The following is a 14,799-nucleotide window of genomic DNA, read 5'->3' on the forward strand; positions in this document are numbered from 1 at the left end:
TTTTTTTAATTTATTTATTTTTTATTTTTATTTATTTTATTTCAATTTGTATACCGCCCTTCTCCTGGTGGACTCAGGGCAGTGCACAGCCAAGTAAAAAACATCCAATACAAAATGTAAAAATTTAAAAGAATTATACCCTTTGGCCGAAAATTAAGAACCTTACGACTAAAACCCATTAAACAATTAAAAATCTAATATCTCAAAAACGGGGGGGGGGGGGGTGTTTCACGCCAGCCCTGCTTGATGGAAGAAAAAAGTTTTTAGGGCGCGGCGAAAAGCCTGGAGATCTGATATCCTCCGTATCTCCGGGGGCAAATCGTTCCAGAGGGCAGGTGCTGCCACAGAGAAGGCCCTCCCCCTGGGGGTCGCCAGCCGACACTGCCTAGCTGACGGCACCCTGAGGAGTCCTTCTCTGTGGGAGCGTACTGGCCGATGGGAGGCTATTGGCGGCAGAAGGCGGTCCCACAAATACCCAGGTCCGATGCCATGGAGCGCTTTAAAGGTGGTAACCAGTACCTTGAAGCGCACCCGGAAGTCCACCGGGAGCCAATGAAGCTCGTGCAGGAGAGGTGTCACATGGGAGCGCCCTCTCGCTCCCATAATCCATAATGTATCCATAGATTTTTCTTTCTTTTATATTAACAGATGATTCACTTGGAAGTTATATTTAAGAATCAGACCACTGTGAGTCAACACATATACCGAACTAAAATAAATAGTTTTTAAAAACTTACCCCACTACAACAATGACAAAATCAAGAAGATTCCAGCCATTGCGAATATAGGCGCTAGGATGCATGACCAGACCATAGGCAAGGATCTTGAGGAAAGTTTCCACTGTGAAGATGATGAGAAAAATATATTCCACTTGTTCCTGTAGAATTGAGAAGAATAGCAGCAGGAACACCAAGTTATACTTTCATTCTGTATTTTGAAAACAAGTGTGTTGACAAATAGTCCAAAATCAGAGCCATCCCTAAGAAATACATTTATAAGATCCAAATTGTAGGTTCCAGGAAACCCACACTAAAAAGGACTGGAAATTCCAGTCAGGGAAAAATGACAAGGATTTATCTGGATTAACACTATTTCAGCTCAACACCACCGTGAGTGTTTTACAGAACCTGCTAGGAAAGAATAGAGGCATATACTGGAGGCACAAATGACAGAAGCGCAGCATGCTGGACATCTGTACACACAGAAGCACATCTTGCAAAAATTGCCCAGATCCTAGCATCCAAAATTAGGGAAGCATAACACACAGCAAAAAAGAAGCATAGGTCTGCAGCACAGAACGCTGCCTATTCTTTCCATATTCTTTTCCCATCCTACTTCTTCCAAGTGCTGGAAAAAAGAATGTAGTCTCAGCACAGCTTTCTGTACCAACTAATGCTCACTTTTCACTTACTAGCAACTAAATGGTTAAAACCAACTCTGCCTTGACATCATAATTTATGAAATACCTCTCCTTTCACCAAATGTTGTATCAATTGCACAACTTTATATGCTTAAGTCTCTCACACACACACACATACACAATAAACTGATTAGGAAATTGGATTGTGCCTGACCTTACAGGTGTTTCTGAATTTTGCCTCAGAGAAACAAGCAATCACCACCTCCAGTTTCTGTCAATGGATTATTTGGGATTTATTCCAAGGAAGTTGAACTCCAACTCTAGTCTTAACCCCAGCTGCAATTAGCAGATGAACAGCTGCATTTGAAAGCTTTTGGTCGGAGTAACCAGACCCAGAGTGGTATATGCAGTGGGGTCAACTCAAATAAAAATATTTATTACACTGATAGACCAGCATAAAAAAATACAAATTTAAAAACTAAAAATATGACATACACAAGGTTAAAAACATTTTAAAAATCACTATATTGTAAAAAGATAACATCTAAAATGAATCTTTAAAAAACTATAAAAGGGATAAAAACATTAAATACAAAAACTTGCTTTTTTAGATACTTGTGTAACTAAAACTATATATTAGTTTTAAAAATTGTATTTTTATGCTAATCTATGACCATAATTAAGATTTTAATTTGATCTGATTTGGCAGTGGAGAGGGGAAACTGTCACCTCAGCTGCCATGAGTCACATGGGTAGATTAATGCCTATTAGGAGATAATAGTTTTAATTAGTATTAAGGTATTGCCTTGGGCAGAAATCAAGAGGTAAAGATGGAACCATAAGAAAGGAGTGAAGCGACTGTTATGCAGGATTTTTGGGAAGAAACTATAGTTAACACAGTAGCGTTAGAACCAGGAAGCAGAAGTCAAAGTCAGACTTCTTAAATTCGCAGGAATCTGTCTTTTGGTGTCTACGGATCCCTCTAACACAGTACTGTCTGCTTAGCAGCAATTTTTCAGGCTCCAGAAGCCTTCCAGAGGCACTTCTCAATTCTACACTTTAAACCCTTCTAAAGGAACTTAGATCTTCAGTCTGACGTGCAAAGTCCATGTTTCATTCATTAAGTTCACACACACTTCCCACTGCTCATACATCTACTTTCTTTCCACTCATAACTTGAGGAAAGGCACTCACCAAATTGTGGTTGGAGACATTGGAATCATCCTCTGGAAAGGGAATATAGACTCCTAAGGCCACACAATTGGCAAAGATTGTCATAAGGATGAGGATGTCAAAAGGTCTGGAAGATATTCAAGTTAAGGTATCAAACAGGAATTTCTTCTCCCACCCTCCTTTCTTCTTTTTGCTAATTTGCAAATTTAGGATACTTCCACTCTACTATGCTGATAGCAGCTCTGCGGATGGGATTGTTCAAATGTAGACAGAAGAGGGCTCGTGGTGAACGGTGCACCACGTTGGAGCTCTGGGTCTTATGCTTGTTCTGCTGCTGACGCTTCTTCTGAGCAAGGCTGCCAGTAGAGCCCAAAGTATCTGAACCCCCACTCGTAAGCGTCCATGCTATGGCCTGGCCTGATGCTTCCACAAAAGCTGCGGCTGCTGATTGGTGTGGTGCCTCTGGAGAACCCAAAGCTGCAAAGGAAGAGTATGGTGACAAGAGACAGAAGGAATTAAGTAGGACCCCATCATCTTGTTTAAAATTTGTGTGCGAGTGTGAGTGAAGGGGCAAAATAACTTAATCTCCTCTTTTAAAAAAAAATCTGAAAAAAGAGAAGCAGTTAATGTAAAATACAATACAGCATGCTTCAGCCTGGAAAACTAATCCAAGCTGAAGGCCTCTATGAGGTCAATCTATTTATAAGTTTCTCTTCCATTTCTGTCCCAGTGTATATCCCCTATTGATTTTAATATCAAATCTATATACTTCTGTTATTCCGGTACGGTTCCAAGTTCCAATCTTAAACTATATCACAAATGCCTTACTTTAACTTCTTTTCTAGAGTGACAGGATTTTATTTCAAACAACCATTGTAACATCAAAGTTCTGTCCAATCTTCTAACAGTAGGACTCAAATTGCCCCATCCTTTATTAAATCCAACAAACCTGTTCATTTGAACACCCACTACTAATCAGTTCTCATTTTTGGAACAATCCCCAGAGGATACAGTCCAATACATGCTTCTAATTCGATATGCGTAGGCTGCCCTATAAAATCTCCATCTGTCCATACTCTTACTCCTATCACCAAACATATTAACGTGGGGTTACTCACGTCCTCCATTGCACTCCGACTTAGACATCTTGCAGGTTGGTTGTGTAAAGGGGAAGGAGAAGATGTGTAAATTTCCAAAAAAAATCTAGCAGTTCAGATCGATTATCTCTCCACTGTGCAAGGAGGGATCTCCATTACTTTAGTATTTCTCCCCAGATGGGAAGGGAGGGCCAAGTTAAAAGCTAATGGCCTCATGAAAAGGGAGTACCAGTCCCCAGATGCACCTCTTGCTTTCACTATAGGGACTTTTCAGAAAGTAACCAGATTTCCCCCTTGTGTCTACTTCATGCTCATTTGCTCTCTCTCCGTCATTCTCCCTCCTTTCCCTTACTGGGTTGAGGATTAAGGCAGATTGCCTACTTTAAAGGGCAGCACAGGAGGAAGGGAGGAGGGAGTCACAGCTGGTTAGGTCACAGTTTGTGGAGAGGTAGGGACATTGCAATCAAACAACAGGATGTGGCCCAGAGAGTAGTCATGATCCTCTGTGACATTAGAAAAAGGGATACAGCCTTATCCCAATGCAAGATAGAACAACTGAGTATGTTGAGGACAGAATAGTTGAGCTTTTGCATATAAAATTCTTCCATGACCAAAAATTGAACAGATGGCTTAGCTGTGCTCACACACCATAGTTTATCAATTAATTCACTTTTTTAGGTTTGTACAACACACTGAACTAATCACATAGACTGAATTCACCCCAATACACACTGGCCTAAAATATAGTTGGCCAATTTGTGGGTCAGCACATGGACAAACACAGCTCAAGTCTATTATATTAGTCCGGTGCACCTATCCTTCCTTTTCCATATAGCTTTGCTTGAATTTATCTGCTTCGCTGATTTTCTAGAACATTCTGCATTCTGCATTGCATTCTGGAATTCTAACTCAAAGGTTGCATCTGTATGACCTGCTTACCCATAGCTTACTGAACGGATGTGCACAATATCCTAAATTTTCTATAATATGTTAGGTTAAAGGGCATTTATCTAGTTTATATTTCCATACGTGCAGTGGTGGGATTCAATTTTTTTAACAACTGGTTCTGTGGGCGTGGCTTAGTTGGGGTGTGGCTTGGTGGTCATGTGACCGGGTGGACGTGGCTAGCTGGTCATGTGACCGGGTGGGTGTGGCTAGCTGGTCATGTGACCAGTGGGCGTGGCTATCTGCATAGGGACTACAGAGGGCTGAAAAAAGTCATTTCTGACTGGTCCTCGCACTTTTGACCGGTCCTCGCACTTATGACCATCCTCACATTTATGCCCGTTGCGGCATTCTTAACAACCGTGTCACTCATTTCACAACTGCTTCTCTTCACCATGGTGACAAGATAGGGCAAAAACGTAAAATGTGAGGACAGTCGTAAGTTCGAGGACTGGTCAAAAGTGTGAGGACCAGTCAAAAATAACTTTTTCAGCCCTCTGAGTAGTCCATATGCACAAAAGGACTACCCAGAGGGCTGAAAAAAGTTATTTCTGACAGGTCCTCGCACTTTTGACCGGTCTTCGCACTTATGACTGGTCATCATTTATGCCCATTGCAGCATTCTTAACAACCATGTCACTCATTTCACAACTGCTTCTCTTCACCATGGTGACAAGATAGGGCGAAAACGTAAAATGTGAGGACAGTCGTAAGTTCGAGGACTGGTCAAAAGTACAAGGACCAGTCAGAAATAATTTTTTCAGCCCCCTGAGTAGTCCATATGCATAAAAGGATACAGCAATAGAGAGAGATGAAGGAAGGGAAGGGAAATTAGAGTAGGAGTGAGGGTAAGAGAGGGAGGAAGAGAGGAGGAGAAGGAGAAAGGAAGAGGAAGTAGGGAGGAGAAGAAGAAGGGGAGGAAGAGAAAGTAAGAAGGAAAGAAAAGAGAGAGGTGGTAGGTTTGAGGAGAAAGATTGCTGTACAATAAAAAAGATGAAAGGAAAGAAAGCCAACCCCAAACAAATATAAAGATATTAAGATAAAGAATGAATTGTTAAACTTTAAAGAATAAAAGAGAACAAATATAAATAAATAACAATAATTAGAAACACACATACAAACATTCAATGTATTTTCTTTGAACAGAGTATTTGGCCGGTTCACAAATTTAAACAGTGTTTAGTCATTTCAATTAAATTTACAATTTCTATATTTCCTTTTTGCCATATTTATTCCTCATCTATTTTTTGTAAAAAACCAATATTACCCTTCATCTTCATCTCTAATCTTAATCAAATTCAATTTTCCCTTCTATTCTATATTATACCCCTTCCCATTGTCATCTATTTTTATATCCATCCTCACATTGGTTAATTATGTAATATTACAGTTGTTTAATATAAATTCAACATTTTAATATAAATCAATTAGTTATATAACTACCTTTTTTGTATATTAATCAATATGAACATGAATATTCCAATTATTTCCATGCAATCCAATTTCTTATAAATCAATTAATTATATTTACCAATAATAATAAACCAAATAATTTCCCCCATATATTCCTCCAAACCACAACTTAATCATTTCTGCTTTCAACACAATATACAATTAATAGTATCTCAATTATTACAATTCCCTAGTTAAATAGAGCTTTTTTCTTTTGTGTTTTAAAATCTTGAACTCTCCTCTTTTCCCCTAAATTTCCCATTATTTGCACCTACCTTTTTTGGTGAGGAAAAAGAAATGAAATCTGCCTGCCTAATTTTCCAATGTTGCGACAACAGCAAAGCCAACAGCCTGCTTTACTTTCTGTTTCGTTTTTCAGCATAGTTAGGGGGAAAAAAATCAGCACTCTTTGCAAGCAAGCAGCAGAGCCCTGAGCAAAACAGCTGAGAGCAAATCAGCTGAGAGTCGGGAGCCGATCTAAGCAAGGGCTAATTAGCCTATGCTGAAGCTCTGTGGGCCAATAAAATTACAAAAAAACACCGAACCCTTTGTTAAATTGCTGACTCGCCCGCCCCTCGCCCACCACTATTTATTGGCAATAAATAGTGGTGCGGAGGGGTGGGGCAAGGGGCGGGGAGAGCCAGCAATTTAACAAAGGGTTCGGCCGAACTCCCTAGAACCAGCAGAATCCCACCACTGCATATGTGGTACAAACACCATCCAAATCTTGTTTATCAACTTCAGGGTTCATTTACCTGGAAGACCATCTTGCCTATATCTAAATCTTGCAATTGGCCTTCTCCAAGTGCCCCTGAAAAAATGAAGGTAGATGAATGCTTGCCAGGAAGATGGCATTTTATAGAGGAAATTGTTACAAAAATACTTACAAAGATTTAGTCAACCAATTTCACCTTTACCCAAATATCTACAAAAGGCTTAGACACAATAAAATAAAAATAAAAATTAACTAAAAGTTAGAATTACATAACATCAATCACACATTTACAGTCCCAATAAAAGTAACACTAAGCAATTAGAAAATTCTAAATGTATCTACAGTACCCAGTATTTGCAAATTCAAGCTACAACCCTTTTGTTCCTCAAAGCCTTTAAAATTTAAGTTTTTAATTAGTTGCAGTCGGTTCTGTTTACTTTAACAATTATAGTGTAACTATTTTTATAACCAGAGAACATCTCAAAAAGATGGGTGGTTAGGAAATAGTAAATATAAACAAACAAACAAAATACTTCATCAACCTGCCATAAAAACATAGTTAATTTATAGTTAAAATTCTTCTTAGAATTCTTCCAGGTAAAGTTGCAGCAGCCAGAAATACTGTACTGTGCACCCACTCAGGCAAAAAAATAATCAGGGGTTCTGTGTGCTCCCAGCCAATAAAATGCTGCAAAGGTTTGTATGAAAAACTTTAGGAGAAACCCTCCCGTACTACCACCTCTTACAATACTAGACAACACAGTATCAACAGTAGAGACCTTCAAATTTCTAGGTTCTACCATATCTCAAGACCTAAAATGGACACCTTACATCAAAAATGTCATCAAAAAAGCACAGCAAAGAATGTTCTTTCTGCACCAACTCAGAAAGCTCAAACTGCCCAAGGAGCTGCAGATACAGTTCTACAGAGGAATTATTGAGTCTGTTAGATCGGCGCACAACAACAGGCGAGAGTCGTTAGTGAATTCAGCACCTTTTTATTTCCAGCAAAATGTGACTGTGCTCTGCCGGCTAGGCTGCCGGAGCTCGCCTTTTTAAGGAGCTCCAAGCAGACCAGCCGGCCAATTACAGCAGGTTAAATCTCCCACGGTCTGGACAGCCAATCAGCGATAAGCATGAAACCTTATGCAGATTTTAGCCAATCCGTGGCGAGCATGAAACCTTATGTAAATTCTAGCCAATCCGTACATAACACCCCTCCTCACCTAGAATGAACAGTGTCCAATCCCCTGCCTACGTATGTGATGTAATCCTCTAGGTAGGCGGGGCGCGCTGGCTTCCTACTGGACCTGCGTAGTCCACTTGTCCTCGGGATCGTGGCTGCAGCGGTCGAGTCTGGTGATCCTCCAGCTGCCTGGGAAGGAACCTTCTGGAGCTCCTTGGCCCGCGAGTCGATTTCCGGCCTGGTTCCTTCGGCTTCTGAAACCGTCACTTCCCGCTGGACGCCCTTGATCCCAAAGAACCATGGTTGGCGAGTAGTCTCCCTGTTGGGCCACTGGGTAGGCCTGGTTCCTGCTCGTCTGCTTCCCGGTCGGCAGTTGAGCGTGCTCCTCGGGGCGACCCTTTCTCCCCACAGCAAACAGCCCTTAATGGTTGACAGTTTGGTTTGCTTGCTGTGGTAACTCTTGAACTCCTCCCCCAGGTTCTCCTGTGGCCACCCCCTCAACACCCAGTTCAGAACCTTTCGTAACGTTTTGTCTTTTTGGGTGTGTTCAGCTATGTCTCTGGCGGTCACTGGGCTGGCCAGGTCGATGTCGATCAACAGCACTTGGGTGGTGGGTGCGGGGTCTTCCACCAATTCTGGCAGTGGGCAGCGGCTGAGAGCGTTGGCGTGGCTGATGTCTTTGCCGGGGTAGCAGATCAGCTTATAGTCGTATGATGTGAGAAAAATGGCCCATCTGGTCATCCTTGGGGACATGTATGGTGGGGTTTGTTGGTTCCTGGCGAGGAGTCCTAATAGGAGCTTATGGTCAGTTACAATCTCGAAATGCCTACCGTATACATACTCATGAAACTGCTTGATCCCTGCCACCACGGCCAAGGCCTCCTTATCAATTTGACTGTAGTTGCGCTCGGCTGATGACAGGGTCTTGGAGTAGTATGCTATCGGTGCTTCCATTCCATCTGGTAGGCGGTGGCTGAGGACCGCCCCAACTCCGAAAGGGGAGGTGTCACAGGTGATCCAAACGGGCAATGTGTGATTAAATTGGATCAGGATGCTGTCGGACGAGAGGAGGTCTTTCACTGCTGCAAAAGCTTGGTCTTCCCTCCGTCCCCATGTTCACGGTGTCGTCTTCCCCAGGAGTTTGTGGAGCGGTTCAGCAATGGTGGCCTTCTGTTGTAAAAATGTGCTGTAAAAGTTTATGTTCTGTCCCCGTCTCACACACGCATACAAACAGTCAGCTAGGAGTTAAAATAAACTTGCAGACAACAATTTCCTTTGATAACACAATTGGCAGCAACCCAGTAGTTGCTTGCCAAAAACTTTACTTATAGAGGGAGGTGTTCCTCCTCCATCAGATAAACCAAAATAAATTCACAAAGCCAAAGAATTGTCAAGTCCAGTCCATAATAAATCCAAGGAAGGCAGATAACGAAGTTCCAGAGACACGGTATGACTTGCTAGCTGTTCAGTTTTGTCCGTCACAAAGCCTGAATGGCCACCACACCCCCTTTTATCCCCTGTGGGGTGTGGTCCAGTGACTCAGCTTAATCTCTGGCACACCTCCTTCTCTGCTGCGTGTGCTTGTCTTTCTGATGCTGGCGGGGATCCAGCCAAGACTTATCTCTGTCGCTGTCTAACTGCGGCTGCTCGGAGATGCCTGTCTCCTGGCCTATCTCTTCTCCTTCGGGAGACACCTGAGGCATTGCCAGAGAGGAGGGTCCTGGAGAGGGAGGCCTTGCCAACTCCTCTCCTTCACTTTCAGAGTCTTCTCCCTCCAATAAGACGGGCTCGGGGGTCAGAGTCACAACAGTTTAACAGTCCTAAGAAGGCTTGCAGTTCTGCCTTATTCTTCGGGGTGGGGGCGCTCTTAATGGCTTTCATCTTGCTGTCAGTCGGATGGATGCTCGACCCATCTATTAGGTAGTCCAGGAACTCTACCTGCCTTACGCCAATTTTGCATTTCTTAGGGTTCACTTTGAGTCCTTTTTTCTGGAACCTCCCCAAGGTTTCATGCACATGTTCCATCAACTGGCCTCTTGACTCCCCTAATATAAAAACGTCATCGAAGTATGGCACCACTCCTGGGATCCCGTGCAGTAGCCGCTCCATTAGGCATTGGAAAAGTCCTAGGGCTACGCTGACCCCAAACTGCAACCTGGTACATTTAAATGCCCCCGTGAGTCACTATGATTTGTGCTTCAGCGGTGGCTTCGTCTACTGGCAGCTGCTGCTAGGCCTGGGCAAGGTCCAGCTTGGCGAATATCTTCCCGCTTCCTAGGGAATGCAACAGATGTTGCACCACGGGCACTGGGTACGCACTCTGCTGGAGGGCCTCGTTTAGTGTACACTTGTAATCCGTGCAGATGCGGACGGACCCATCTGGCTTCACGGGTGTGACTATGGGTGTCTCCCACACCACATGGTCGGTTGGCATGAGGATTCCCTGGGCAATGAGCTTGTCTAATTGTTCCTCGACCTTGGACCGCAAAGCAAATGGTACCCTACAGGGTTTGAGCCTGATGGGGGTTACATGGGGGTCTAGGTTAAATGAAATGAGTTTCCCCGTATATTTACCTAGGCCTTCGTCGAAGACGTCCGCGAACTCTGCCAACAGCTGGTCCAGTTCGTGGGTGGTTATGTTGTGCAGTCCGGTGATGTCCAGGCCCAGGGGTTTAAACCATTCTACTCCCAGCAGTGATGGCCGGTGGCTGCCAATGACCGTGAGCGGCAGCCGGCCCTGGAACTCGTGGAACGTTACTTTGACCTCCATTCTGCCTAGTACCTCTATCCGGTTCCCTTGATAGTCATTCAGGCAGACATTTGGCGGTTTCAGGAACTTCCTGCTTGCGGCTGGGTTCAACTTCTTGATTGTTTGCCAGGATACTATTGTAAAATATGACCCTGTGTCCAGCTTCATTTTGCATGGTTCCCCTTCAATGGTCACAACTGCGTGGTATTTCTCCTGCTCATATGCATCTGTGTGTCCCACGGTTGTGTGATGGATTTCTCTGGGAGCTTGATATTGGTCCTCTCTTTGTCTGCTCCGTTGTTGGCCAGCTCTAGGGTTCCCTAGTCTTTCTGATGATGCTATAGGCTTTGGCTGAAAGGGAATGAGTTGGGGCACTTTGCAAGCTTCTGCAATGTAGCCCTTTCTTTGGCATCGGCGACATGTTGCGTCCTGGAAATGGCAAGCCGCCCTTGTGTGGAAACCCGGGCAACGTGGCTGCCTGCTCTCCGCATCGCTGGGGTTCTGCCACTTTTCTGGGTACATGCGGTGGATGGTGTCATCAGTGTCGTCCCAGTTGTCATCGTACTCAGGGACTTCAGTTGACCAGTCGGGCTCCCGGTATGTGTGGTGCAACCTGCTGGTCTTCCTTACATTTGCTGCCGAGTTGTTTGATGATTCTGCAGCCCTGGCCTCCTCGACAACGTCCTTGAATGAGACCCCTCTTCTTATCAACAATTTCTTTTGTAGAGCAAGGTCCCTCATCCCCAGGATGATCCAGTCCTTCATCATTTATTCGGGATTTATGAACTCACATCTGGTAGCGATCTCCCGGAGGCTGGCTACAAAATCATTGACGGTTTCTCCCTCTCATTGGTGCCGGAGGTAAAACTCATTTCAGCTGACCATGGGGGTGGCGGATGGTGCATAGTGGTCCTCCAGGGCACGTTGCAGGGTGGCCTAGGCGACGGTCTCAACATCTGCTGTGGCGATCAGCGTCTGTGCCATTTTGTAGATCTTGGTGCCGCAGTAGGTCAGGAATAATGCTCGCTTCCTGTTGTCCGGCCTGTCCTGGTAATCATTGGCCTCCAGGAACATTCTGAAACGGCCCATGTATATATGCCAGTCTTCCGCCTGCGGGTCAAAGATCGCTGGGGCGGGTGATACTTGCAATGTCATTTGTGCAGGTGGTCGGAGGTCCTTGTTTCAAAACAGCTGTGTGGTTCATGAGCAAGTTCTCAGGTCCCTTTTGTCCTTCGTCGCCAGTGTTAGATCGGCACACAACTGGCGAGAGTCGTTAGTGAATTCAGCACCTTTTTATTTCCAGCAAAATGTGACTGTGCTCTGCTGGCTAGGCTGCCAGAGCTCGCCTTTTTAAGGAGCTCCAGGCAAACCAGCCGGCCAATTACAGCAGGTTAAATCTCCCACGGTCCGGAGAGCCAATCAGCGGTGAGCATGAAACCTTATGCAGATTCTAGCCAATCCGTGGTGAGCATGAAACCTTATGTAGATTCTAGCCAATCCATACATAACATCCCTCCCCTCCTAGAATGAACAGTGTCCAATCAAATTTCTAGGTTCTACCATATCTCAAGACCTAAAATGGACACCTAACATCAAAAATGTCGTCAAAAAAGCACAACAAAGAATGTTCTTTCTGCACCAACTCAGAAAGCTCAAACTGCCCAAGGAGCTGCAGATACAGTTCTACAGAGGAATTATTGAGTCTGTTAGATTGGCGCACAACAACAGGCGAGAGTCGTTAGTGAATTCAGCATCTTTTTATTTCTAGCAAAATGTGACTGTGCTCTGCCGGCTAGGCTGCCGGAGCTCGCCTTTTTAAGGACCTCCAGGCAGACCAGTCAGCCAATTACAGCAGGTTAAATCTCCCACGGTCCGGACAGCCAATCAGCGGTGAGCATGAAACCTTATATAGATTCCAGCCAATCCGTACATAGCAGAGTCTGTCATCTACACCTCTATAGCTATCTGGTTTGGCTCCGCAACCCAACAAGACAGACACAGACTTCAGAGGATAATTAGAACTTCAGAAAAAAAAATTGCTACCAACCTGCCTTCCATTGAGGATCTGTATACTGCACAAGTCAAAAAGAGGACTGTGAAAATATTTACAGACCCCTCACATCCTGGACATAAACTGTTTCAACTCCTACTCTCAAAACAACGCTATAGACCACTGCACACCAGAACAACTAGCCACAAGAAGTTTTTTCCCGAATGCCATCACTCTGCTAAACAAATAATTCCCACAATACTGTCAAACTAGTTACTAAGTCTGCATTACTATTAATCTTCTCATCGTTCCTATCACCCATCTCCTTCCACTTATGACTGTATGACTGTAATTTTGTTGCTTGTATCCTTACGATTTATATTGATAGTTTCCTGATTGCTTATTTGTACCCTATGACTATCATTAAGTGTTGTACCTTATGATTCCTGATGAATGTATCTTTTCTTTTATGTACACCGAAAGTGTATGTATGCACCAAGACAAATTCCTTGTGTGTCCAATCACACTTGGCCAATAAAAAATTCTAATCTAATCTAATCCAAAACAAGCTTCACCTTGAAATATTCTTATAAGTATTGTATGATTAAAAAAAAATAAAGGAGAGAAATGTCCAATACTTCTTTGCAAGTGAAGAATGAAATTCCTCCAGGAACTTTTCTCTAACAAGAAAAGGTTGGTTGGTTGGCTTAATGGAGGCTTGCTATTCCATTAAACGAGCAAGAGAAACTCCATGTTAAAATGCCTACCTTCAGCAGTTTATTTTCCAGCTTGAGGCATCAACATATTTCAAGAGGGTTGTTTTAAACTGCCTTGGCTTTCACTCTCCATCCCAGTCTGTTATGTATGTGTGTGGCTGCCAGGTTTGATAGCTGGCCAATATTTGCATTTTTAATTAAACTGCAATACTGTCCAATCACATATCTTAACAGGAAACGATCATGGCCTTTTTAGCAGTCAGTTAGGCCGCGTTTAATTTACTTCTCATAAGTGGTGGAAGGTTATAACCTGATGCAGTTGAGGGAAAATGTTTCAGCCTAAGGCAGATTTGGCTGACATTACGAGGTTTCAGTTGCTAGGGGACAGCTGCTCCTAATCGCCCGCTTTCTAGTTGCCCGTCCTCCTCCCCTTGCTTGCTAATAGTACAGAAAGACTACAACCCCCGGCATGCCCTGCGGAACGCTTGCTTTGCAAAAGGCGCGGCATAGCAGAACCATAAATATCATGTAGAGAGACCAATGCTTCTAACTTCTGCGTTCATTGATATCTTCCTTTGTTTCCCCCCATAAATGAAAGTGAGGTATTAATAAGAATCATTGCAGAAATTTCAATGCAGCCGCAAACGCGGGTGCTCGCACTGTTTCGTGGGAGTATAACTTGGAATGAGCGCGTTTTTAACCTTGAGATATCGGGCTGGGACAATAGCACCCAGATGCAAGTCACTATTTGACCATAAAAGCTGCTTTCTCTTAATCCAAGCTACTTTGTGAGGTTGCCGTGAGGATACATTGAGGATTCCTCTCACGTTTTGTTCCTAGAAGAAAGCCAGGATATGAATGAAATGCACCTGAATTGGGAAGTGAATTTAACAGGAAATGCACAGGGATCGTTGTGGGAGTGTCTACCCGAGAGCGTTTATCAGTGGGAGCGTTTGGCTGTGGAAAGCCAAAAAGAACATTTGTTAATTCGTTTAATCCGTAATAATGGATTATATTGCACGTAAATTAATGTCTCCAACACAACAGCCCTCAATCAGAGATACATAAATTGGTATTTGTAGGACAATTCTTAAAAGCTGCAGCAGCAGCAGCACTACCCGCAAATCACACTTTTCACATGAAATAAAATCAACATAAAAAAGAGATAGAAAAAAATGTCTGCTGGCAAAACTGCTTTGAAAGGAAAGTTACCGCTCGCCCACCATAGGCTATCTAAAGAGCTTGTATTTCTCCGCGGGCTTTAATGACTCCTTCGGAACAAAGACATTCGCAGCGAGCGCGGAAATTTCCTCTCAGACCGTGTTAGTCTTTCTATACTATCTCTGCTCCACGGCCGGGATTACAAAACGCTTTTGCCGCCAGGCCCGCACTACAAGTCCCAACGTGCAAGGCGCA

At 43.6% G+C, this 14,799-nt stretch overlaps 1 protein-coding gene across 1 annotated transcript in view; it reads right to left on the minus strand.

Moving 5' to 3' along the window:
* The window catches only part of CACNA1F (calcium voltage-gated channel subunit alpha1 F), a 60,969-nt gene extending 58,316 nt beyond the window's left edge, over window positions 1-2,653 (minus strand). The window contains 2 exon segments of the mRNA XM_070934453.1: window positions 738-877; window positions 2,555-2,653. Of these exon segments, the coding sequence (XP_070790554.1) occupies window positions 738-877; window positions 2,555-2,638 (224 nt within the window). The 5' untranslated portion in view covers window positions 2,639-2,653.
* Window positions 2,654-14,799: the final 12,146 nt, after the last annotated feature.

This window comes from Pituophis catenifer, unplaced genomic scaffold (genome assembly GCF_029215685.1).
Source record: "Pituophis catenifer annectens isolate HBS135680 unplaced genomic scaffold, rPitCat1.0.hap2 SCAF_2, whole genome shotgun sequence".
NCBI classification, from domain to species: domain Eukaryota; kingdom Metazoa; phylum Chordata; class Lepidosauria; order Squamata; family Colubridae; genus Pituophis; species Pituophis catenifer.